Source organism: Lissotriton vulgaris, chromosome 1_1, assembly GCF_964263255.1.
Source record: "Lissotriton vulgaris chromosome 1_1, aLisVul1.2, whole genome shotgun sequence".
Lineage (NCBI taxonomy): Eukaryota > Metazoa > Chordata > Amphibia > Caudata > Salamandridae > Lissotriton > Lissotriton vulgaris.
Genome location: NC_141685.1, coordinates 1,953,690,805 through 1,953,717,518, shown reverse-complemented (window position 1 = coordinate 1,953,717,518; position 26,714 = coordinate 1,953,690,805). Strand labels below are relative to the sequence as shown.

Here is a 26,714-nt window from a genome sequence, read left to right as displayed (position 1 = left end):
ATCATTTGCTACTTCTGACAATTTCACATTTCGCATCTTTTCAGATCTGTCGATCTCAGTTGCATGAAGTTGTATGGAACTTATTGCTTTAGTAGAAGATTTTAAGTGCCTTGGAACCCTGGCTGAAATTGTTCAGAAATCAAAACTTAAGGTATTTTTTTCAGGGACATACTGATATTTTTCAGTCTTTCGACTTGGCTAAAAATCTGCTGTAAAGCAGACAATTGGCAACCAGGCCCAGAAACAAACAACGGGCGCTTAGCAAACAGTATCAGACGGTAATTGTGATGCAGTAATGATGCTACCAAGTGAGGAGGGGTCGGCTGTCAATTCCACCCCAATAATCCCATCAGAGAAGAGAGTAGGGAATCAATACAAAACCTCTCAGAGCACACCTAAAGTAGTAAATGGTCCATAACAGTCTCAAATAATCGAATCCACTTTTAACCCTTAGACATCCATTCAGGGGCATAATTTACTCCATATTCGATTGTCATTAGTACAGCTTCATCAACAGTATGGTTTTAGTTCAACTTGATATTGTTGATTTGTAAACAAAGAAGTTTCCTACAGCCGACAAGTGTTCCCTCGTGTGTTATCTCACACCTCGACTACTTCAGGGCTGAAACCAAAAAAGGTAATGTTCTAATCTACAGTTCTCCTTTTATGGCATCCAATAACGTCCGTATCAAGTAGCGATAATAATATTCTGAAACCCCACAGTCCTGGACCCACTGAGTCATTCCACTCTTAGTGTCAGTTGTGCACACCACGGAATACTCACCAGACGCACCATGCTACTTTTTTTAGTACTCACTTTCCTCTTGAGTATTAATTTGGACCAACTCCATGGGTCCATTACTGTAAGGTTTCAGAATATTATTATCTCTTGTTGATACGGACTTTATTGGATGCCATAAAAGGAGAACTGTGGATTAGAACATTACCTCTTTTAGTCTCAGCCCTGAAGTAGTTGAGGTGTGAGATAACACACGATGAAAGATTATTATTATCATTTTTTTTTTTTACATTTCTTTATTAATTTGTTCTTTCAATCGGCATGTCAAGTTCATATACAGAAACAATTACATAACACTTCTACCTCAGCCGAGGTAGTGAACCAGTCCAGCAATAAACTGAGAAATTCAGCCCAATTTGCAGTTTTTTGGACGTTGTCCAATCCTTCACTGATGACTTTGTTGCTTTGGTATTGTATGTAAAACCAGGAAAGAGTGTCATGCGCAAAGGGGTCTGTGTGAAAGCACAGAGGCAAAGACTGTAAAGAAATACCCTCTCATGGACACAGTGGAAACCTTCAAGGGATTTATTGGAAGCCCTCACTCACCAACCTGGTTGGTGACATGCTTCATCATCGGGCCCACCAGGAGAAGCCGAATGCCTCCCTGGTGTGTTACAACGCCAGATTACTGCGGAGCTGGATTTTGTGACAGTGATGTGAAAAGTGATGTTAAAAATGTCTGAAACTGTACCAACCAAAAAGATTTTATTCACTGGTCAGTTTAGACATAGTTAAAAGATGTGTGGGAGAACTACCACAGATTATGATGGGAGTTTCTACTTAAATGGGGTCAACATGTTCTGCCCTAATAAGTGTAAGATTTACATGGGCATTCATCAGGACCGTGTAGCGTGTACCTCGGCGGTATGGGCACGCTAAGGCCCACCCTAACCAGAGGACGTGAAAGTTAAAAATTGCGGGTGCTAGGCGTTGCGGGCGGTGTGCCATAGTCTCCTCCACTGCCCTCCCGAGACCCATGGGGCGTGAATCTTTTAGAACACAAACTACACAGGTTCCTCTGAGTTGAGGTAATTCCCACAACTTGTGGTTTGTGTTGTTTTCTTGCACTTTTTACACATAAAACAATTTTTACTTTCACGTCCTCTGGTTAGGGTGGGCCTTAGCGCGCCCATACCGCCGAGGTACACGCTACACGGTCCTGACGAATGCCCATGTAAATCTTACACTTATTAGGGCAGAACCATGTTAACCACACTTTGTGGAAACTCCCATCATAATCTGTGGTAGTTCTCCCCCACATATCTTTTAACTATGTCTAAACCGACCAGTGAATAAAATCTTTTTGGTTGGTACAGTTTCAGACATTTTTACCAATACTTTTCACATCACTGTCACTAAATCCAGCTTCGCAGTAATCTGGCGTTGTAGCACACCAGGGAGGCATTCGGCTTCTCCTGGTGGGCCCGATGATGAAGCATGTCGCCAACCAGGTTGGTGAGTGAGGGCTTCCAATAAATCCCTTGAAGGTTTCCACGAGAGGGTATTTCTTTACAGTCTTTGCCTCTGTGCTTTCACACAGACCCCTTTGCGCATGACACTCTTTCTTTGTTTTACATACTCAACCCGGGGGACTAAGAGTGCCTCCTACCCTCTCTCTCTCTCTAATTGTTTCATGGTGCTTTGGTATTGTCATATTATCTTATCTGTAACCAACCTACCCCTCACCACCCCCTACACCCGCCCAACCCCCCTCCCTCAAAAACAACCCCCTCCCCCGGGTCTAAGTAGAGGTCCAAGTATCTCAATGCTCGTTCAGGCACTCCACATTCCTCTCCTCTTGGCTGGGGGCTAGCCCCCCACTGGCAGTTGTCCCCCCTTGTGAACCTTGGGTATCATCCCTTCTAGTGGCCCGCATATGCCCCTCTTCGGCCAGAGCCCACTCCCTTAAGTCAGTTTTCCATTTCGCCAATGAGGGCCCCTGCTGGGTTAGCCAGTGAATCGCGATGCGCTGTCTAGCTATAACAAGTCCCAGAACCATAAACCGCCTACTTGTCTTTCGTTTAGGATCCCGGGGAATCAGACCCAAAAGACAAGGGCGCGGATCCATGTCAATCTGCCACCCTGTAATCCTAGTCAAGTGCTCTAGAACCGCCCTCCAGTACGTCTGAATTATCGAACAGGTCCACACCATATGTGGGAAATCCGCCAGTGCGTGGCGACATCTAGGGCAGTATGGGTCACGATAAAAGATGTGCTGGCTGTAGGAAACTGCTTTGTTTACAAATCGACAATATCAAGTTGAACTATTATAAACTAAAGCCATACTACTGATGAAGCTGTAAAAATGAAAATTGGATATGGAGTAAATAATGTCCCTGAACGGATGTCTACGGATTAGAAGTGGACTAGATTATTTGATACTATGAGACTGTTATTGACCATTTTCTACTTCATGTGTGCCCGAGAGATTTTGTATAGAAATCTGCTGTATTGTATTAAGCAAAATTCAGGAGTTGATGTGCCAAGAAGGGATGGTTCCTAAAGAAATGTGTTCATTAATAATCGTATGATTCACCTGATTTGATTGGTGTGACTTGAGGGAAGGTGACATTTTCTTATCGGATGATGTGTGAGGCTTTTTTAAATGATATCCTGTTAGAGTTTAGCCAGCTAGAGACTTTCTAGCCTTTGTTCTTCCCTGGGTAGGTTCAAGAGTGCCATGTCAACACATTCTTTTTATACAGTCTTATTAATTTGGTCTTTTAATATACACATTGAATTACTTGTGATCTTGTTTTGAACTGTGTCTGTCAAGGAAGAAAATTCACAGCTGATATTTTGTTTTTCAACATCAGCCAGAAAAATGGAATAAAATTAAATTGGTGGTAACTCAAGAAGATGTGGAATTAGCATACCAGGAAGCCATGATGAATATGGCAAGACTGAACAGAACAGGTAAGAAAAAATAAGTTAGGTGAAAAGCCATCAATGTAATTTTAGTAGAAAGTACATTAAATAAATAATATATATACTAGGAATTCTGTTTGCTCTTTGCCCACTTGCGTATTTGTCAACCTAATCCAGCAAGCCACTTTAGTTTGCCCTTAGTGACACAGGCCCATCCAGAAGTGGGCAGGATCAGTTGTTTACTTCCAGGGTTGTGTTTCATCGTGTCCCACAGAAGGGTCTTATTAACAATTCAACATCTACCTTTTTGTTTTTGCACCATTAGGTAGTAACCCCCCATTAGAGTGAGTTTCAGATGAGCATCTGTCCATTCCACTGCAAGAGGTGTGTGCATTATTCTCCAAGAGTGCTATTGGGAGGATGCAAGTCTTGGAAAGACACTCTCTCTGCCTCTTTCTAAAGCTGGAGAGAGATTTGGTTCTCTTACCTCAAAATGCCTTCCTGCGGAAGGACCTATTTGAATGCTCATGTGGGCCCATATCCTGTCTGCCCTTGACCTGGCTGTCTGGTTGCCACCTTTGAACCTGCAGGACATGCGATTTCATATGTTGTCCTTGTGAGGGAATAGATTGTATTAGGTGGTGTGTTTGTGTGACCTTACCATGTAATACACTTATCCCCTCTGAGCAGCAAGGCTTACACAAAAGAACAAGTGTAAAGCATTTAAACAAAACCAAAACAACTGAAGAAGAAAGCATTAAGACATCAAAGAAAAAAGACACCAGTTAATAAAAATAGACTGTATTTTTATACACCACAACGAAAAAGATCCAAAAGAAGGTTCCAGAGTTATAGAATTTATAAGAATCTGATTGTCTTTTCCTGGTTTCAGAAGAGCAGTTATAACCGCCTCCCTGGTGCCAAGGGCAGAGTATCCTGTTGCACTGCCTCTTGGTACATATCATCCAGGCATGGAGCCAGTACCGCTTAATATTCTTTACCGAACTCCAACATTAGACTCTCATCCTGTGGATTTATTGGCTGGCATATTCTCTATTCCAGTGATAAATTCATGTGCACTAATCGACTCTGATAAGTAAGTGTGCGCACACTTACTCTATCTAGGCAAGCACAAAGCTGTCTCGGTAGCGTTTGATGTCTCTTGGGTCTGCCACATTGGTACAAGTGTATAGTTTGGCGTAGAATGATTTAAAAGTCGGAAACATGTTTGTTTTACCATCGACAGCATCTCACGAGTCCGTAGCCAGCGCATACATCACAGTGTGTCTTTATGCATGTTTGATAAGTCAGGCCTGCGTTTTACTTGGGCTTTCACCTTCTCCGTATCAGTGCGTGTTAGTCTCTTTATTCAGTAAATATCATCCCAGGTGGCAGTCTCTTTATTTTCGATAAGGGTTTCATTTAAGGCTCTAAACTTTGGGATTGGGATCTCTCTCAAACTTGCGTTCTTGGTCTGCAAGGGTAATCTTGAGGTATTTCAGTGTAGTTCAGTGACTGTAGGACGCAATACTGTATATCCTTTGGCATAAGTTTTAAAAAGTTTCCCAAACCATGGAAATCCTAGAAACTGAGCCTGTGTTAATTAAAAAAAATAAAAATAAATCCGCATTGGCGGTGTGGATCACTTGGTTGTTTTTAGGTCTCGCAGACCTGCGTTGCAGCGCACATGCGTTGCACCCTCTGCGAAGCTTATTGTAATCCAGGAGATTTCCGAAGTGGAGTTGAAGCCCCGCCCATCATTCTGATTGGCTGGCATCATCGTTTATGCCAAATGCTGGCTTCTGATTCAAAATGAGGCTTCTGATTCAAAATGAGGCTTCTTTGTTACCAACCTGTCTCCTTTTTGGACGGCCCATCAGGACTGGATAGTTCACTTGCGGCGTTACACAGTCTCCTTTAACTAGTCGGTAAGCACTTTTTTCTTCATTCGCTCAATGGCGACTGCTTCTGATTAAGTTATACAAGTCCAGGCCGAGGCTCGAACCCTGAAAACGGAAGATAACTTTGGTCGGTGGGGCCAGATCTCCATCCGGCTCGTGGCATGCCGAGTTATGCATCCTGGGGCCGGGCGTGGGAGGGCGACGTGTGCGAAGGTATTACTTGTTATTTCTCTGAACGGGATTCCTCTGATGCACACTCATAGAACTCTGTAGCACGTTACATTAGAGCGTGTTTCACCCTCCTCATACTGTCTTGTAGTTTTGCTTTGCAATTCGCTAAATTTCTGCCAGGTATGTACCCTCTGTTGAAGCTGTGGACTGAACATTTCATCTGTACAGAACTTCTCTGATGTCGAGGACTTTTCTTACAGCTTTGTGTAGACTGAGCCCAATTTCCATCTGACACAAGTACAATTTCCCGGTCTGTCTCACAAGAAAATCAGGGCCATCAATTTGCAGTGCTCTGGCTTGTCAGCCTTGGGGAAGCAGTTTTATTTGCACGGCTGGGTGGACCTGTGGGCATAGTATGCAGGAGCCCCACATAGGCAGCGGTGGTCTGCAGCCCCCATTGCAGGTTATAGAGCAACCTCAGGGCCTTCCCAGGCCAGTCCACTAACACATATATGCAAACACTGTATCCTTCCTAGAACCAGCAAGGTAAAGTGCAATACCAGAGTGCCTAGCAATCCAAAGTAACTGCAAGGTGAACTGTATAGAATGAGGGACACCGTAAACAGCGCGGACGTGTATGCAAGCACGAGGGACGACTGGGCCGTGAGTAGTGTCCAAACTACTGTGCTTAGAGAATAAGTGCTTTTAAAGGGAGACTAATGGACATAGCTGCGACGTAAAATATGCAGATATATCTTCAAACGGAGACTGCATTTCAGCATTCGTAGTGAGTTAAAGGTTGCACAATTAACTGTAATTATGGCGCAGTTCAATGACTACTCCTACTGAGGAGAGGTAGCCCAGTGGCTACTATTCTCACCTTGTACGTTTAGAGATCTCACAAAACCGTGTGACCTGGGGCAGACTGATGTGTGGCCCAGCGACGTGTAAAAACCAAGCATTTGCAATGCAATAAGTCTTGCATTTACGTGAGTTTTAGCTATTGGCATTGTAAATGACAATGACTTTTATTTATGTTATGGTTTTTAAAATGTAAATAAAAGGCATTGTTATTTACTATGCCAATAGCTTAGACTCGCTTAAATACGAGACCTATTGCATTGCAAATGCTTGTTTTTTTTCCAGTCACCCAACCCGCGGGCATTCCAAGTGAGTAATTTTATTTCTACAGTATTAGGGTGTCTTTCGTAGATTCACATGCTTGAATATTCCCCGTCGCCGGAGTGGGAGTTCCACGGTCATATATATGTAATAACATAAAACCTGAAATATGTACTAGAAAAAAGGCATACACAGCCTAACCACATTTCTACATAGGAATGCATGGGAAAAGGAAAAGACCATATGCAGTCTATCCTTGTCATTATGTTGGTCCAAACTGCAGCCAATCAGGCGTCAGCAACCCTCTAGAACCTTCTTCTCAGAGCTCAGCACCTCAGATTTTCTACCGCACGTCGTGTGTAAGGGAGTCTCCCTGAGCTCTGCTCAGTTTTTCTCTACTCTTCTGTTTTTTGCCTGGTTTTTCAACATGTCTTCAAGTAAGAAGTCCCTCTTCAGAGCTAGTTCTTCATGTGGAAAGCTAAGACTTTTTTCAGAGGATCCACACAGTAAGTGTATTTACTGTCTGTACCCGGACCATGAAGTGGGAAATTGTAAGTTCTGTAGAACTAAGACTCTAAAAGATAGGGAAGGCCGTTTACTCCTCTGGCTTCAGAGACTAAAAGACAAGGATCATGTACTTACTGATACTCAAAAAAAGCATGTCTGGCCATTCCCAAGCAGCCTCTAAAAGAAGTAGTGTGCAGGAGTTGCCTTCTCCATTTATAAAAAAGAAGAAAATGTCTCTTTCTTTGGCCCCTGCGGTGTCTTCACCTCTCCCTGCTACTTCTGGGCCCACGAGACCTGGCTCTCAGGCTACTGCTGCGACTTCCGCAGGTTTTTCTGTGAGGAAAACTGTTGCTTCAAGTAAGAAGTCCCTCTTCAGAGCTAGTTCTTCATGTGGAAAGCTAAGACTTTTTTCAGAGGATCCACACAGTAAGTGTATTTACTGTCTGTACCCGGACCATGAAGTGGGAAATTGTAAGTTCTGTAGAACTAAGACTCTAAAAGATAGGGAAGGCCGTTTACTCCTCTGGCTTCAGAGACTAAAAGACAAGGATCATGTACTTACTGATACTCAAAAAAAGCATGTCTGGTCATTCCCAAGCAGCCTCTAAAAGAAGTAGTGTGCAGGAGTTGCCTTCTCCATTTATAAAAAAGAAGAAAATGTCTCTTTCTTTGGCCCCTGCGGTGTCTTCACCTCTCCCTGCTACTTCTGGGCCCACGAGACCTGGCTCTCAGGCTACTGCTGTGACTTCCGCAGGTTTTTCTGTGAGGAAAACTGTTGCTCCGTCGACGACAGTGTCGACTACAGTTCCGTCGACGAGATTGGCTGTCTCTGTTAAATTGACGACGACGGTCACGACGACGCTGGCTTCTGGATCGTCTACAGCTTTTCCGTTTACTTCGTCGTAGTCGACGATGAAGATGATCCTCAGTTCTAAGACTGTGTCGTCAGTCATTCCAATTTCACCGTCGTCGACGAAGAAACTTCCGTCGACAGTTAGATCATCGTCGACGAAAGGTGTAAAGTTGTTAGCTTCGTCTACGCCTTCCACGACTAGTATTCTGACAAGTGTTCCGTAGACCATGGCCCCGTCGACGAAGGTTCCGTCGACGACACCATTGCTGTCGGCGACCTCACCGTCGATGGTTGCCTCGTCTACTATGTCACCGTCGACGACGTTTTCGACGACCAGGACCAAGAAGCTTTCGTCTTCGTCGACGCTGACGACGGCAACATTGGCAGGATCATTGCCGTCGGCGATGGAGTCTTCAACTGTGGAATAGTCAACTACGATGCCATCTACATTTGCCTCTCTGCCTTTGCTGCCACTGATTCTCCAAAGGATGACTCTCCCAAGGATCATAAGGTTCCTAGTGGCCACCTTGCACTTTCTGGTGATACACTGCCTCCCTCACCTTTGTTTGCTACGGACTCAGACCAGGAGTCTGAAGTGGATGTGCATGAGTCCTTCACTAACGCTCAAAGTCCATCGGATTTAATTGTAAAATGTCAAGAGTTCAGCAATGACGAGGAGGAGCAATATGGCCAAGATGAAGATGTATCTCAGAGAGAGAGTACCCCACCATCACCAGGGATCAGGGTACAATGACAGCCAGTCTAGGAAAAATCCCTGGGTGCACACTAAAACAGAAATTCACTCTGTTTCCATACCTTATCAGTGTAGATAATCACACAGTCGTATTCCCACCAACACAACCCAATCAGTCACAGTGATGGTAAATGGTCAATTTCCACACTAAAATTGAACGTTCGCAGTCTTTTTAATAAAAAAATCATACAAGAATATATATATACATAAACAAATTAAAATTTCAAAGAGTAGTCTTTGAATCTATACATTAAAAGAACAGATATTCAAGAACAATTCAATATAAACATTGGACAAGCATAAATTCATGTATCACAATTAATATATCAAAACATGTTAAAAAACAAATATAGCAAACAGAAATATTCTTCAATCATAAGAAAAAAAACCCTCTACACTGTGGCCTTTAGATTCCTTTGCCACTCTAATGTCTAGATCCAATGGTCTTAAATTGATTTGCACGTGGTGTAGTCAATAGTACCCTGGATAGGTTAGTATCCAGACCCTACTTGGATTCTGTACACAAAAAGAGAGTGCCTCGACACGTTTCGGTGCTGTGGACACTTGATATTGTAGCACCTTCTTCAGGACTGCTGTTTCTTTGGGGTCACCGGCTTCAGGGATTACTACTTAACACCCTCCCTTTCCGCTGGTATATGGCTGAAGAAAAAATGGGTACTTTCCACTTTCTTGTAGATCTATGGGAAAACCATCCGCTCTTCTTGTTTGACTGTATATGTCTCTTAAACAATTGATAAAATAGTTTCTGGACGGGCATATATCCACATATTTTCGTTGGGCAGCTTGATATATTCTTGTTTGCTCAGCGTTCGTGTTTCTGCCTCGTCCTTTTCCTCGTTTCGTCTCATCGAAACGAGGAAAAGGACGAGGCAGAAACACGAACGCTGAGAAAACAAGAATATATCAAGCAGCCCAGCGAAAATTTGTGGAGTTTCTGCAGTTTCAACCGGATTGTGTGGCGCTTCGCACCAACCCTACCTTTTTACCTAAGGTACCTTCAGATTTCCACATCAATGAACCTGTTCTTCTGAAGACTTTCTTTGCAGACCCACAGTCTCCTGTGGAACAGCGCTTGCACTCCTTAGACATTCAGCGGTGCTTGAAGTTCTATATCAACAGAACTGCTCCGATTCGCAAATCTGATCAGCTCTTCGTGGCTTATGGACATTTTCAAAAGGGACGTCCAGTTACCAAACCTACTATAGCACGTTGGGTGTCTTCGGCCATTGTTTTCTGCCATCAGAGGGCAGGTAAACCTCTGCAGTCTTCGGTGAGAGCCCACTCTACCAGATCGATGGCGTCCTCAGCGGCCTTATTTGCTGGTGTCCCGTTGCATCAAATTTGCAGAGCAGCCACGTGGTCCAGCAGGTACACGTTTACGAAACACTACTGTCTGGGTGCCATGAATGAAGCGGATACCGCAGTTGGACAAGCTGTGCTTCATAATCTTTTTCAATAAGGTGAGCCTCTGTTTCTACCCTCCTCCTATTGGTTTCCAAGTATTTATTGACTTTTGATATATATGCTTTTCAGTCTTCTATTATGCTTTGTAACTTGGAAACTTTTGCTTGCTGCTGACTGCTATCTATTCTATATTCAAGCATGTGAATCTATGAAAGACACCCTAATACTGGAGAAGAACAATTGTTACTTACCTGTAAACAGGTGGTTCTCCAGTATTGGTGTCTTTCATAGATTCACATGCGACCCTCCCTCCTCCCCTCAGAGGATCTCTTCTCCTCATAGACTCTTTGGTCACTCTTGTGCTACGAAAATCTGAGGTGCTGAGCTCTGAGGAGAAGGTTCAGAGGGTTGCTGACGCCTGATTGGCTGCAGTTTGGACCAACATAATGACAAGGATAGACTGCATATAGTCTTTTTCTTTTCCCATGCATTCCTATGTAGAAATGTGGTTAGGCTGTTTATGCCTTTTTCTAGTACATATTTCAGGTTTTATGTTATTATATATATATATATATATATATATATGCTATTTTATTTACCGTGGAACTCCCACTCAGACAACGGGGAATATTCAAGCATGTGAATCTATGAAAGACACCAATACGTTACGTTAAAATTAAACGTTACGTTACGTTAAAATTATTTATAACGCGCTCTATCACCGTAGGTTTCTTGGCGCTCAATACTGGAGAACCACCTGTGTTCGAGGCATGTGGGCTGCTGAATTCATATCTGTGCATAGATCGCCGCCTAGTGTTGGGTGCGGATGATTGCACATTGTTGTCCTGGAAGAGTCTTCGAAGTATCACGAGATAGGTGGCTCCTCCCCTGGACTACAGTGCGCATGGGCATCCTCTCCATCCCCAGATTGTTTTTTTCCGCCATTGGGTTCGGATGTACTTTCTCGACTCCAGTTCGGAAACTTTGTTATAATTCTTTACTAAGGCCAAGAGGCCTTTGGGGCGTCGGTATTGTCTCGTTCGGTGCCTGTTTTTCTCCAGTTCTTCGAACCGGACGTCGAAGGCAGCTTTTGACTTTCGATAGCAAAGGCCCAACCTACGACGACGATGGAACGGACCCGTTCAAACGATGCCCCTTCTGCAATTCTAAATACCCTCACATTGATGTGCACCCAGTGTGCAATAAATGTTTATCCCCGGACCACGACGAGGCCAGCTGTATGGCCTGCTCGAAGTTCCGGTCCAAGAAGACGCTTCGAGTTCGACGCGCAGCAAGACAGTCAGCGCAGAAGTCGGCGCTTGAGCTGGTCAACCTCTTCGAGGCCGGTGACGAAGAAGGCGCCTACGAAGAAGATCCTGACGAGCAGTCTGACCCAGCGTCGGAGCATGACTCCAACTTCGATGTGGACGAAGAGGATGAGGACTACGTCCATGAAGAAGACGTCGTCGAGGTAGGGGACGACGCAGAGGCCATCGGGGCCGTCAATGACGACTCCAGTGATGAGCCAGGCCCAACCGCAGTAGCGGGGCCTAATACTGACAATACTCTCCCTACGGCTCAGGTCGAGGCATCGCCGGAAGGCCTTAGCCAAGATCTTACTCCACATTCTATAACCCCGCGTCCAGGCCCAGCTAAGAATACTTCAAAGGAGCCATCGGTCGATCTTTCAAAATCGAAACCGAAACCTACAGAGCCGAGACCGAAACCGAAACTACTAAAGGTGGTCATTGGATCGACGCCATCAAACACGTCGACGCCAGTCAAGTCAAAGACCGCCGGCGACCCTTTGGGGTCGAAAGGGGGCGCCGCCTCGAAGACCGGGGTGCCGAAGCCAGGCTCTACAGTCAAGCACGTCACCTCGATGCAGTCGACGTCGACGACCAAGCATGGCGACAAGACCAAAGGTCTCCAGACCAAGAAGGCTGTCGAGCCGAAGATTTCAGCGTTCAAACCGCTACTGGGCAAAGCTCTCGAGTCGAAGACCAAAACCGACCCGAAGCAGCATATTGCATCGACGCCCAAGGCCGTACATGCTACGCACCGTGAGCTCGAGTCGACGCCAGGAATCAAGCATGCTAGTCAGTCGCCGAAGCAGCTCGGATCGAACACTACGGCAAGCTTTAAGAAGGTTGGCCCGTCCACAGGTCACCCTCCAATTAAATACGGTCTGCGGCCGACGGCTCGAGCCAAGCATATCGAACACCACAAAGGCACCGACCCATCCAAAACAGTGTCCGCGCCTTCGAAGTCCACTCCTGAGGGGGTTGTGTTCCAAGAACCCTCGTATGACAACCAGTCGAAACTCTTCATCGACTCGGAATCTGGCAGGCTCACCATCCATAAACTGAAGATCGCACCTGAACATCCCTTGGAGGCGTATAAAATCCCTCTTAAACGGAAGAAAGACTCCACCACCTCACCACCTCGACCACCTCATCAGTTAGACTGATGCTGTAGACCCTGATGATCCACAAGCTGCACCGGACATTCAGTCTTACAATGTCAAAACCTTGCCTACTGAAGACACGGCGGCGTTTAACGCTTTAATAGAAAGGGCAGCCCTCAACCATGAAGTGGAAATGCACGCAAAACCTGTGGAAGAAGATTTCTTATTTGATACTTTCTCCACCTCTGAAAGGTCGACAAAGACATTGCCTATGCTAAAAGGAGTCCTCAAACATGGTGCAGACATTTTCAAAGAGCCCACAAAGGCAAGGGTTATCAACCCGAGGATTGAAAAAAAAGTATAGGCCTGCTCCCGTGGACCCTACCTACATCAAAGGCCAGATCCCATTGGACTCCCTCGTAGTGGCCAATGCTCACAAGAGGGCGAACTCGCAAACTAGTGGTGATGCTCCTCCTCCGGACAAAAAATCAAAGATCTTGGAGGCGTCAGGAAAGCGGGTGGCAGCACAGGCTGCTAATATTTGGAGGATTTCAAATACACAGGCCCTATTGGCTAGATACGATAGGGCTCACTACGACACGTTAGAACAGCTGTTGCAACACCTGCCTGATGTTTACAAAGAGGGAGCAGAAATGATCATACAGGAGGGGAAGTTAATTTCTAATGCATCCATCAAATGTGCACTGGATGCGGCAGACACGGCAGCTAGGGCCATTAACACTAGTGTAATGTTGAGACGTCACGCCTGGCTCCGTATCTCTGTGTTTTTAAACCAGAGATTCAAACATCTTTGCTCAACCAGCCAGTTAGCCCTGGCTTCCTTTTTGGTCCCGAGGTAGACACAACCCTCGAAAAAATTTAAAAAGGACACTGAGACGGCAAAATCCATGGGGGCTCTGCAGTCACAGCAGTTTCGGAGCAGTTCCTTTCGTCGCTCCGGTAATAGGGGAGCCTCTAGAGGACAAGCCTTACAGCAAGCCCAATACAGCAAAGGGAGCACACAAACCACCTACACAAAGAATAACAGGGGTGGATATCGTGGGAACAGCGCCAAGGGCAGAGGACGTGGAAATAACAATGCCAGATCTTCAGCTCCCAACAAACAGTGACGCCTTGCCACTGCCCCCCGACCATTTAACACCTGTCGGGGGAAGACTCCAGCAGTTCCTGCCAGTCTGGGAAGGCATTACCACAGACAGGTGGGTGAGACAACTTATCCAATACGGCTATTATCTAGAACTAACCTCCACTCCCCCCAAGGCACCGTCCTATGTCCGCAGAGCACATGCACTTATTGCAGCAAGAAGTACTCTCCATGCAGCAAAAAGGGGTAATAGAGCTTGTGCCTACAAAAGAGCAAGGTACAGGGGTGTACTCTCTGTACTTCTTAATCCCAAAAAAGGACGGTTCCCTGCGGCCCATTCTAGACCTCAGACCCCTCAACCAATACATACTGTCAAACACTTTCATATGTTAACCTTGCAGCAGGTCCTACCATTGCTCAGTCAGGGCGACTTCCTAGCAACCCTGGACCTCAAGGATGCATATTTCCACATTCCATATACAGGAAATATCTCCGATTCACCATCAACAATCAGCATTACCAATTCAAGGTCCTGCCTTTCGGGGTCACCACAGCCCCCAGAGTGTTCACCAAGTGCTTAGCAACTGTGGCTGCGCACCTTCGGAGACAACAGATCCATGTCTATCCCTACCTGGACGACTGGCTTGTTCAAGCGAAGCTGGCCCAGCAGTGTGCCAGCCACATGTCACGCACAATTCACCTCCTACACAGTCTAGGATTCTCACTAAACTACCAAAAGTCGCACCTTCAGCCCGCTCATGTGCAACAGTACCTAGGGGCAACATTAAACACTCTAACGGCAACAGCGCAGCCAAATTCTGCCAGAGTCAACAGCATGCAGCTGCTAATTCAGAAGTTCAGGCCTCAACACTCGCTCCCAGCGCAAGTATTCATGCAGCTGATCGGTATGATGGCCTCCTGCATATTCATAGTCCCGCACGCGAAGCTGCACATGCGTCCCCTTCAAGAATGCTTAGCACGACAGTGGACCAGGCTCATGGGCATCTGAAAGACCTAGTGTTGGTGACCGGTCGTGCATACAACTCTCTGCATTGGTGGAATCCACAAAACCTTTGCAGGGGACGACCGTTCCAAGAGCCTGTCCCACAGATAGTGCTAACGACGGACGCATCTCTCCAGGGCTGGGGAGCGCATGTCCTCCATTACACTGTGCAAGGACTATGGACGGCACAGCAGCAAAAGATGCATATCAATCTTTTGGAGCTGATGGCAATCTTCATGGCACTGAAAGCATTCAAGTTGCACCTGTGCAACAAGGTCGTGTTGATCCGGACGGACAACATGACTGCCATGTATTACATCCAGAAACAGGGAGGCACACACTCCCCGCAACTATCTCACCTAGCCAAGAGCATGTGGAAGTGGGCCATCCAAAGGAACATCTTCCTCATGGTGAAACATCTCCCGGGCAAAGACAACCAGATAGCGGGCCTGCTCAGCAGGCACAGTCATCAGATGCACGAGTGGGAGATTCACCCCTCAGTGCTCCAACCATATTTCCAGCAGTGGGGTCATCCAGAGATCGACCTCTTCGCCACAAAAGAGAACGCAAAATGCCAAAACTTCGCCTCTAGGTTCCCACACCACAGTCTCAGGGCAATGCGATATGGATGAACTGGTCAGGCAGATTTGCGTACGCTTTTCCCCCAGCCCCACTCATACCGCTAGTGGCACGCAAACTGCGGCAGCACTCCATAAAGCTCATCCTGGTTGCTCCAACGTGGGCACGGCAGGCTTGGTACACCACATTCCTGGAACTTTCAGTGGTGTCTCACCAACGGCTGCGCCTCACGCCCAGTCTCCTCACTCAGCCATGGAGACATTCAGCACCCAGATCTGCAACAGTTGAGCCTTGCGATTTGGCTCCTGAGGTCATAGAGTTTGGCTACCTCAACTTGCCCCCTGACTGTATGAACATCATCAAGGAGGCAAGGCGACCTACAACTAGGGCGTTCTATGCAGCCTAATGGAAACGTTTTGTCATCTACTGTTCCAACAATGACATTAATCCACTAGATGCGTCCACGCAAAACATCATATGTTACTTGCTGCATCTATATGATGCAATCTAGCGTATAGTTCCATTAGGATACATTTGGCCGCTATGGCAGCTTATCTTCAAAACAGGCAGCATCTTTCCCTATTCATAGTGCCTGCCATTAAAGCCTTCTTGGAAGGCCTCAAAAGAGTGATCCCTCCCAGACACCCTCCTTCTCCTGTCTGGAATCTAAACATCGTTCTCACCAGGCTCATGGGGCCACCCTTTGAGCCTCTTCATTCTTGTGAGATACAGTTTCTTACATGGAAAGTGGCTTTTCTGATAGCCATCACATCGCTACGAAGAGTCAGTGAGCTTCAAGCCCTGACAATTCAAGAGCCCTTCCTACAAATTCATGCTAATAGGGTAGTGCTGCGCACCAACCCCAAATTCATGCCTAAGGTAATCTCGCAGTTCCACATTAATCAAACCATTGAACTGCCAGTTTTCTTTCCAAACCCAGATTCAGTGGCAGACCGGGCACTGCACACCTTAGATGTCAAAAGAGCTCTCCTGTATTACATCGACAGGACAAAATACTTTAGAAAGACTAAACAACTGTTTGTTGCCTTCTCTCCACAACACAAAGGCAACCCTATTTCCAAATCAGGTATAGCCAGATGGATTGTTAAATGCATTCAAATCTGTTATCAAAAGGCTAAACGCACTTTAACAGTTCTCCCAAGAGCGCATTCCACACGCAAGCTAGGGGCATCCATGGCTTTCCTAGGTAACATCCCTCTAGAGGATATATGTAGAGCAGCCACATGGTCCACCATACATACATTTACCAAACACTACTGCGTAGATGTACACTCCAAACAGCAAGCCGCTGTAGGACAAGCTGTTCTCAGAACTCTCTTTCAGACTGCTGCAGCTGGCACGGGCAACCGCCGCTAAGGAGGTAACTGCTATTTATTGTATGCACAGATATGAATTAAGCAGCCCACATGCCTCGAACGGAATATGCTACTTACCAGTATGCATCTGTTCTTGGCATGTAGGGCTGCTGACATTCATATCGCCCGCCCTCCTCCCCGGTGCCTGTCGCAGCTGTAGCACTCAGAATCATTTTCAGGCATGGTCATCACTTTCAGTATTACACTCCATCTCTGCCACAATGGCGAAAAACAATCTGGGGATGGAGAGGATGCCCATGCGCACTGTAGTCCAGGGAAGGAGCCACCTATCTCGTGATACTTCGAAGACTCTTCCAGGACAACAATGTGCAATCATCCGAACCCAACAATAGGCGGCGATCTATGCAAACTTTATATATAATTTTAACATGTATGTATGTATGTATCTATGTAGGCATACTTATATAGCGCGACTGTCACCCAGAGGGCATCCTGGCGCTTTGACCACAGAACATTCCTATCGATCTCAATTACACTGCCTTCGGAAAAAGGTAGGTTTAAGGTCCTTTCTAAAAGACGTGAGATCCTGCTTGCACCTTGGGGCCAGAGGTAAGGAGTTCCAAAGCTTGACGGCCGTAAAGCTGAAAGAGCGCCCGCCCATCCTCACCCTTTTTATCTTAGGAACAGTCACCAAGAAGGCCGAGGAGGATCTCAGAAGTCTGGCAGCAGAGTACCAAGAAAAAAGACCTTGCAGTACCACTGGACCCAGCCCATGCAAGGCTCTAAAGACCAAGCAAGCTGATTTAAAACGGATCCGTTTTTGCACCGGTAACCAGTACAGGTCTGAAAGGGCAAGAGAGGACGAAGCAGACCTTGGCCGCGAAAGTGCCAGTTTAGCAGCCATGTTCTGTACCCGCTGTAGCTTCATAATTAGAGTGCCGGGGGCTCCCAGAAGCAGTGCGTTGCAGTAGTCTAACCTACTGAGGATGATACTCCGCACTGCTTCCGTCCTCGCTGAATGAGGAAGTAGTGGCAGAATCTTCCGCAACATACGTAACAGCAGCATACAGGTCGCCGTGGTTTTGTTAACGAAGGCGTCCAGCTGGAGACTAGGCTCGAGCAGGACACCTAGGTTACGGACTGAGTCTGCCGCTGCGACAGTGCCTAAGGTAGAAGAAGGCCAAAGTCCCTCAGGCAGAGGGCGAGGCGTACGATCTACCGAGCAGTAGAGAACTTCAGTTTTTGCCCCATTGAACTGTAACGAGTTCTGACGCAACCAATCCGAAGCTGCTGACATGCATTGGTGAAAGGATTCCAGGGAGACCGCGTCCCTGCCCTCGATGGAAAAAATAAGCTGAGTGTCATCGGCATAATTGATGACAGACATGCCGAATGACTTAATCAGACTTATTAGAGGGCGAAGGTATAAGTTGAAAAGAATCGGGCTAATTGCAGAGCCCTGCGGCACTCCCTGTTTTACCTCTCTCACCGCCAAATGAAACGGCAGCAAAGCCACAGATTGTCGCCTGTTACAGAGGTATGATGCCAGCCAGCCCAGACTAAGCCAGTTACCCCGGACTCCCGGAGCCTGCTTAGTAGAACCGCATGGTCCACCGTGTCGAACGCGGCCGACATGTCAAGCAACACCAGAAACGCTGCTCCTCCCATGTCGACACGCGAGCGCAGGTCGTCCAAAACGGCCACCAAAGCAGACTCCGTGCCGTGGGCCGGCCTAAACCCAAATTGGGCCACGTCCAAAAGGTCGTTGGATTCAAGATAGCTGGACAGGACTCTAGTGACCAATTTCTCTTAAGATTTTTATTGAGAAAGGCAAGAGTGAAATAGGCCTATAGTTGGTCGGACATAAAGGTTTCAAGGTGGCTTTTTTTAGCAGTGGAGTAATTACTGCCAGTTTCCAGCTATCCGGGACCGTGGCCGTGGTCAATGACTGGCAACAGATGGAATGGAGCGGAGGGAAGAGCTCTGCCTGGAACACCTTCCAAAACTTATGTGGCAAGGGGTCTAGCGGGGAGCCGGATGACACACCATTCGCCAACAGACAGAAATCCTCCAGGGAGGGAATAGGAAAGCAGGTCACCCGAGGCTCTACTGCTTCCTCCATAATCACCTTCCGAGCTACTCCGCTGACTAGTTCAAAGGAGCACAAATCAGGGTGGCTAGATAGATCAGGGGCCGAAAGTCCCGCCAAGATGGTGTTAATTTTTTCCTCAAAAGCCAGGGCTAATGAGTCGTATAGTTCCTGCGAGGCCGGAATGGCAGATGTAGCACAGGCTGGGTTGGAGAGATTTTTAACCAACTTAAACAAGGTTTGTAACTTGTTCCCAGCTTTGGCCAATGTGGCCTCGAGAAGCTTAGCTTTAGCCAACCTAATCTTAGTTTTATACTCCTGGAGGGTTTTTTTATAGACCCGTCTATCTGTTTCTGAATAGTGTCTTCTCCAAACCCGCTCCGCCTGCTTGCAACAAAGTCTCTGCTGGAGAAGGTCACTAGAAAACAAGGGAGTGACTTTCTGCGGTTTGTCTTTCACCTTACGCATTGGAATCATCCTATCAATTGATTCAAGGAGCTGATGACAGAGAGTTGAATAACTCTCCTCCACATTCTGACCCAATGAAAAGGCCCTGGGCAGTAATGTTTAGGCTTGACCGGGACGCTATTACTCAGCGATCCAGCCGGTAGCAGAATGGAAAAGTGGATCAAAGCATGATCTGTCCAGCATTGGCCCGCGACCTCCTTAATCGAGACCAACGGCTCCACTGCAAAGATCATATCCAGGACATGGCCCTTAACATGAGTCGGGGCGGACACAAGCTGTGTAAGATGCAAATTATTGCAGGCTTGATACAGATCACGATATGCAAGGTCATGAGGACCACTGGGCCAAAGATAAAAGTCACCCAGGATTAAAAGTCTAGCATGGTTGTTAGATAGATCATAAACTAGATCTATCAGATCTTATACAGATGATGTCGCACAGTAGCCCCGCGACCAGTGTTCCACTCACATTTTTTAAGGAAAAGCCCATGAGCTCGAAGCCCTTAACTGGTTTGACTTCGAGATGAGAGAGCGAGTGAGAGTCCCTAAAAATAAAGCCCACTCCGCCGCCTCTCCCGTTGGGTCGTGGGATAAGCCTGATAGAATACCCTGGCGGGCATGCCCATCCCAACTCTACATTACTCTCCGCCCTGGTCCAGGTTTCAGTGAGAAACATGATATCGAGCTGCAGTGAGTCAATAAGGAGAGCTGTCTCTGCATGATGTTTGCAGAGGGAGCGGACATTCAAAAGACCGCAGTTAACGCTCACCAGGGGTGCCGGTAGAGGGGCTGAGCGGTCATCCGCGCTAGGGAGTTGGTTTATCAAACAAAGTTCTTCCTTGGAGTATGTCAGGCGTGCTGGAGCAGCGCTTCTAGCGCTAAGCGCGGCCGGAGCGTGAACGGGTGCAAACGGGCTTACCTCTGGCGCACCTCCGGCGAGCCCGCTGCGCGCTTGCCTAGACATCTCTACTTATGGTATCCCGCGCGGGAGTCCTGGGAGTAAAAGCACTGGACCCACTGCAAGATGGCGCCTAAAGTCGGCCCAACGAAAACACCCCCACCTAAGATGGCGGCCAAATTCACACACGGCGCCCAAATGAAGCCCTAGCACTACCTAAGCCCCGCAAATGCGGGTGAAGATGCCGATTATAGTGCAAGTAAGTCCCTGCTTAAGAACCCCCTGGGTGCCCCTCAAATACAGCCACACACGCCCACAGATAAAAGCGCGAAGCGCAAACGACGAAACATGTAAGTGCAGTACAAATATAAGGTGCATCAAAATGAGGAACATAAAATGAGGTAATCATATCAGCACCACAGTGTAAGGATTTAAAGAAAGTCAGTGGTCCACAAAATTAAATACACGCCCGCATCCGAATGAGCCGTTCTTGTTTTTGTTGAGGCACCCATCTTTAGCCCAGCACACAGCTCTCCTACCAATAAAAGCAGTCCTAGACACATGTACCCAGTCAAGGAAACCCTCCATGAAATGATCATGAACGCCTTTTTGACCCTGTGATTTTGATACCTAAGGTATCTATCTTGCTCCATCTGGAGCAATGCCATGCTCTTGAGAATCGACGGTTTGGCGGATGGCCTCCATATAAGCCCTGAATGGTCCCCATATATCTTTGGGACGAGATGATCGGGGAAGTGTAGAGGAGTACATTTCACTGTTGGTGTTACAGAACGTTAAGCTGTGAAGCCAATGTTGTAATGTGGGTACTGTTTTCTGTCCCCAGTGTATTGCAATTTCCCTTTTGGCCAACAGAAAACTAAGAGCGGCAAATCTCCAAATTGTTTTAGGGAAATTGACCACATACGCCAATATAGAAGGGGCCCCCTGCAACGAATACGGGCAGACGTCAGGGGAATAGAACACAATTGTTAGGAGAAAAGTCCACCCACGTAGATTCAACAATGGCTCATAAGGAGTCCACTAATTTCCATGCATAACAAGGAGCTCACCAAAAGGGCAACAGAAGAGTCACAGGGTAGAATAAATTTCAAGTATAGATGTACAAAATCTTTATTTCCTTTTCTTCATATTTAGTTAATATACTCGTTATTCAAAACATCAAACACCATAGCAACTCAATGAATAGATAGAAAATTACATCAATAAATACACATAATATAACATAGTTTCCCCACAACAACCTCTCAACAACCATACACTAACTTGTCCTTCAATCACGCACATACATTCACACATGTACCACACTCAATACAAATTCCTCAACGTAATTCCCAGAGTGACACGAGAATTGGATCCAGCGGAGCCTTCGTAGCACACTGCCAGAGAATCCAGATCGATAAAACAGAATCCCACAATCAGGTAACGCCAAGGCCCAGATCTACGGGCGGACCTTCATCAGGGCTTTCACGCCGAGGGAGGGGGGAAGACACAACTCATGAATGATGCACCAGTGACAAATCTGTTATAGAAAAAAACTTAATTTAGATTAGACAGTCTAATCTCAGGCTCATAGGTTTACACATTTATGCTCAGTGTACCAACAATCTTCACAAGAGTTTAAGGCTTTTCATAAGTTCTTTAGTTTCATATATCGTTAGTGCACATTTCATTAAAAATAGATATATAATCCAGTATTTAACATGTTGCTTTAGAACCCCGCCCCAAGCAAGGTGAGCTCCAACATAGCAGAGCGGATAATAATTTAATGAATGAAAGAAAAAACACAATTGAAAAACACACACAGGAATCCCCAACTGCAAGAATAATCAGACCTCACATTCATAACACTTCTTCAAGACACCAAGACTCTCCAAATATATTCTCTGGTGGTCAAGTGGCAATCCTCAGAGACATTATACCCCATTTCATAGTGACAGTTCTTTAATTTTATTTATTTTCTCTAAAGGAGATACGACCTTTTTCTAAAGGGGCCTCGCTATCAGCTACTAACCCGGCAGTGCATGGTTAGACTTCAAAGATCTTAATTTTACCTGAGCCACTGGTGTACTGATCCAAAAAAGGACGCTGACGATTTGTCACAAGTCCACAGAGATAACCTCGAGTCCACACTAATCCGTTCAGAACCTGTTTCCAAAGAAAATCAAATTTATAGAAAAAATCGCCAAGGGGAATAACCACAGTAAGGCTCACACAGAGCCGCCCCCTGGTAGCGTTTTCGTCAGTAGCTTACCAGTTAATGAACTTTATTCCTCCATAGTTTTTAAGGTTTTTTTTTCACAAGGGTGATGGTTTAGTACTCCAGGAGATCCCGTGCACGTATATCTAGATAGAATATAGATCGAAAAATACTGCATAATGATTCCTTGTTCACCATAAGGAAGACTTTTTTTCACAAGATGACTTGCAAATCGATAAAAGTTAAGATCGGCTGAGGGTAAACCTAATTCTAGGTGTTACTTTGAGGCAGCGGAATGCTAGAAAACAACTAAGTCACTTGCTGGTATTTAAGGAAACTTCTAGGCAAACGTGCTTAATAACATTTCCAAGATGCACATACCGAGAAATGTACAACATGGGTCCCACATTCAGGCCCACGATCGGGAGACTTCATGAGACTTTTACACCGACGGCCGTAGGAACTTCATTTTCTGCAGAGGATAAAAAGAACAGACAAAAAGGGTTCGGTAAAGGTCATGCGACACGACAACTTTTCAAGCGATAAGTACAGGGCATAGATGTTGTAATAACATGACCTCCGTTTCGAGAACTCTTTAACGGGATATACTGACTACATACTATTCTGAACCAAGTGGTGCCTCTACACCAGCAGGGAGATTCTGCTAGTGGCATAAATAATTACTCGGTGGGTAATCCAAAAGCCAGTGGCGCGCCCATCTCACCTGAAGTATACAACAGAAGGTAAAGCTCTCCTCACATCAGGTCCTCCCGAACGGTCGGCGGGTTTCAGGCAACCTAATCCCGTGTTTCCCCGCCGCTTATGAACAGGCTACGGGCCCGCCTCTAATTACAAACTATGAACACCTGGCACCCGCTCTATGGTTCATGCGGTTCACGATAAGACCTGGCACGGATCAAACCGCAAGTGTAACCGGGAGCCTACGCCTTCGAAACAACTGTGAACCGCTTACAAAGTAAACAGCAGGGCAACGTATACTGATTCCTCGATAGAGTGGAGGCAGCGCCGCCCGTCAGACTCGCACGCAGCAGAGGGAGTCGGACAATCAGACCCACGAAACTCGCCCCAGGGTCCCAAACGGATCCCATACACAGAGAGCCCACCGAATAATTGCAAAGCAGGCATTTTGTCAAGCGATCCAGTTTTCACGAAATTAAACAAAGGGAGGATCAGTACAAAGAATTATTATTATTTTTTTTTTTTATATCTCCATAAAGGCGGGCAAACGTTTCAAGCCGCACAAAGAGATGGTAAAGATATTTATTTAGAGGGGTCAAGAATATGCGGAAAGAGAGCCAATTTATAGGGAGTCATTCTCCCATGGGCACCCAATTTACAGAATGGCATTTTCCCATGGGCACCAATCATTCAGGCCGGATTTGACCGCATCCAAGAGGAAGATCCAGAAAACTTCTCTTTTCTTCCTTATTGCCGTCACATCCTTACCTGGAATGGTGCGGATCTTCTCAAGTACAGACCATCTAAGGTCAGATTCACAATGGTTGGCGGTGCTCCAGCGGGCTACGAGCGGCGCCCCACTCCTGAGATTACGAATACTGGACTTGTGCTCACCAATCCTGGTTCTGCACTCCCGTCCAGTTTCCCCCACATAGGGGAGCCCACAGGGGCACACGATGACATACACAATGTTTGAAGTCCGGCAGTTAATCATGTAATTCAGTTTGATAGTTCGATTCAATCAGTAACGTGCTACCCGTCAGAGCTTGCGGGCACGCGTGACAATTCCCCCAGCAGTGGATCCCAACCACAGGGGGGAGGCCAAAGACTCCAATTTGCTTAGATACCAACGTGGTACCTACAGTTCCTCTGACCAGGTAGTTGTGCAGATTTTTATTGCGCCGGAAGGCGAAAATGGGTTTGGGTATTTGTCTTTCACAGTCATTGGCATTGAGAATGTGCCACAATGAGTTGATTACCTGTCGGATTTTATTATTCATCACTGAATGTTTAGTGATGCATACAAGGCACTCAGAATTGGTACTTTCACGTTCAAGGAACATGCTATCCCTGTTGAAATATCTCACTCTCTTGAACGATTCTTTGATTAGGCGGCGTGGGTATCCTCTCCTCGACAGTTTCTCTTTCAGAATGTCTGATTGAACGAGAAAATCGCCCAACAATGAGCCATTTCTCCTCAATCGGAGGAATTGACTGAAGGGAATAGAGTCACGCTGACTGCGAGGATGAAAGCTTCCATACTCTAGGAGCGTGTTCCTCGCAGTTGGTTTTGTGTAGAGAAAGACATAGAGAGAGCCCTCCACATGTCTCACCTACACATCAAGAAACTCTACTTGTAAAGAGCTAGCATTGGCCTGTAAACAAGCTGAAAGAGCCTGGCGTAAGGCATAACAGCCTGAAAGGAAAATTCAGTACCTTACTAGGATTAAGAAGTACCATAGAGCGATCTGTAAGGCACGTGCTGCTTACTTCTCTCTAGAATTTAGTACCAGCACTAACCGACTAAACTAATATTCAAGGTGCTTAAGGATCTCACAGCCAGTAGAGCCCCAGTTGCTGAGATTTGCTCCTCCTCCCATTGTGAGGATCTGGCCGCTTTTTTTGTTGAAAAGGTGGAGGCCATTTACCGCTCCTTTCCCGGTTCTACCGTGTCTTTGGAGAAACAGAAACCTGCTTCGAAAACAACTATGTCCTTGACTTATCTCCCAGAGCTTTCGATGGAGGAATTTAACAAACTTGTGGTGAAAGTTAAATCAGGTTCACCAATGGATCCTCTACGACCTGCCCAATTCAGAGAATCTGCTCCATTCTGCCTCCCTCCCTTACGTGACCTTATTAATTTATCCTTGTCTTCAGGCTCTGTCCCTGGTAGTTGGAAACAGGCCCAGGTGACTCCCATCTTAAAAAAACCTGCCCTGGACCCACTGAAATTGGAGAACTATCGTCCCATCTCCCTTCTCCCGTGGGTAGCAAAACTGACCGAGGCCCATGTTAATACCATCTTATCTAATCATCTCCATTCTGCCAATATATTAGATCCTTCGCAGAATGGGTTTCGGCCCGGCCACAGTACCGAGACTGCGTTACTCTCAATGGTTGAACATCTACGAACATTGGCAGATTCTGGTCATACTGCGGCACTGGTGCTTCTTGATCTCGACACGGTCTCCCACGCTATTTTATTACAGCGTTTGGGTGAAGCAGGTGTCAACAATGTGGCACTCGAATGGTTTCGATCTTTTCTATCTGGTCGTACATTCAAGGTTGCAACTCCACCTTTCGAATCTAAACCTCATCCTAATGTCCAGGGAGTTCTGCAGGGTTCTGCTCTTAGCCCCACATTATTCAACCTCTACGTGCAGCCGCTGGCTGCTGTCGCCAAATGCTGGAACCTGACTATGGTATCCTACGCTGAAGACACGCAGCTGGCGGTTGCAATAAGTTGGGCTTCCGACCTTGAGGCGGCTAAGTTCCGTGAGGGATTCATCTCAGTGGCTCGCTGGATGACAGATAACTACCTTCAATTGAACGCCCAAAAAATCGAGGTTTTTATCGTCGGCAAGCAGAGTCATCTCTGGGGTGACAATTGGTGCCCATCTGGGCTCGGTCCGATCCCCATCCCTGCTACCGAGGTTAAAAATCTAGGGGTCTGGCTTGATTCCAAACTTAGTTTTGTTACTCATACTAAAAAAGTTGCAGCCACGTGTTTCGGGACTCTTCGCAGGCTCAGACCCATTTTTAAATTCTTTGATGCTCCAACCAGACAGCTTATAGTACAAGCTACGATTTTGTCTAGGTTGGACTACGCGAACTCTTTTGCTTGGGGCTAATCAGGCTGAACTTTCTAGACTTCAACGCGTTCAGAACGCTGCCGCCAGGGCCCTGGTAGGCTTACCAAGATTCTGTTCGGCCAAAAAAACAATTCATAAGCTCCATTGGCTCCCTGTTGCTCAGCGAATTAAGTTTAAGTCTTTCTGCCTCTGGTTTAAAATCCTGAAACACTCTTCTCCTCAGATTCTGGAGCATCTCATCTCTCCATATGCGCCCACGCTGTCTCTGAGGTCCTCAGGATTACACCTGACTACAGTTCCGCGCTTCAAGAGGTCTAGGACCGGCGGCCGCTCCTTTAGAGTGCTTGCTGCTAGGTTATGGAACTCTCTTCCCGTTCATATCCGCGCGATTGACGAACTCTTGACCTTCAGGAAGGCTGT

General features: G+C 46.4%; 1 protein-coding gene across 4 annotated transcripts in view; it reads left to right on the top strand.

Annotated features, from left to right (window-relative positions):
• Positions 1–26,714, top strand: part of SEPHS1 (selenophosphate synthetase 1) — a 305,207-nt gene that overhangs the window by 155,527 nt on the left and 122,966 nt on the right. For all 4 annotated transcript variants that reach the window (XM_086919661.1, XM_086919658.1, XM_086919660.1 and 1 more), the window contains exon 7: positions 3,616–3,715. In XM_086919661.1, the coding sequence (XP_086775787.1) occupies positions 3,616–3,715 (100 nt within the window). The remainder of the gene's footprint in view (positions 1–3,615; positions 3,716–26,714) is intronic.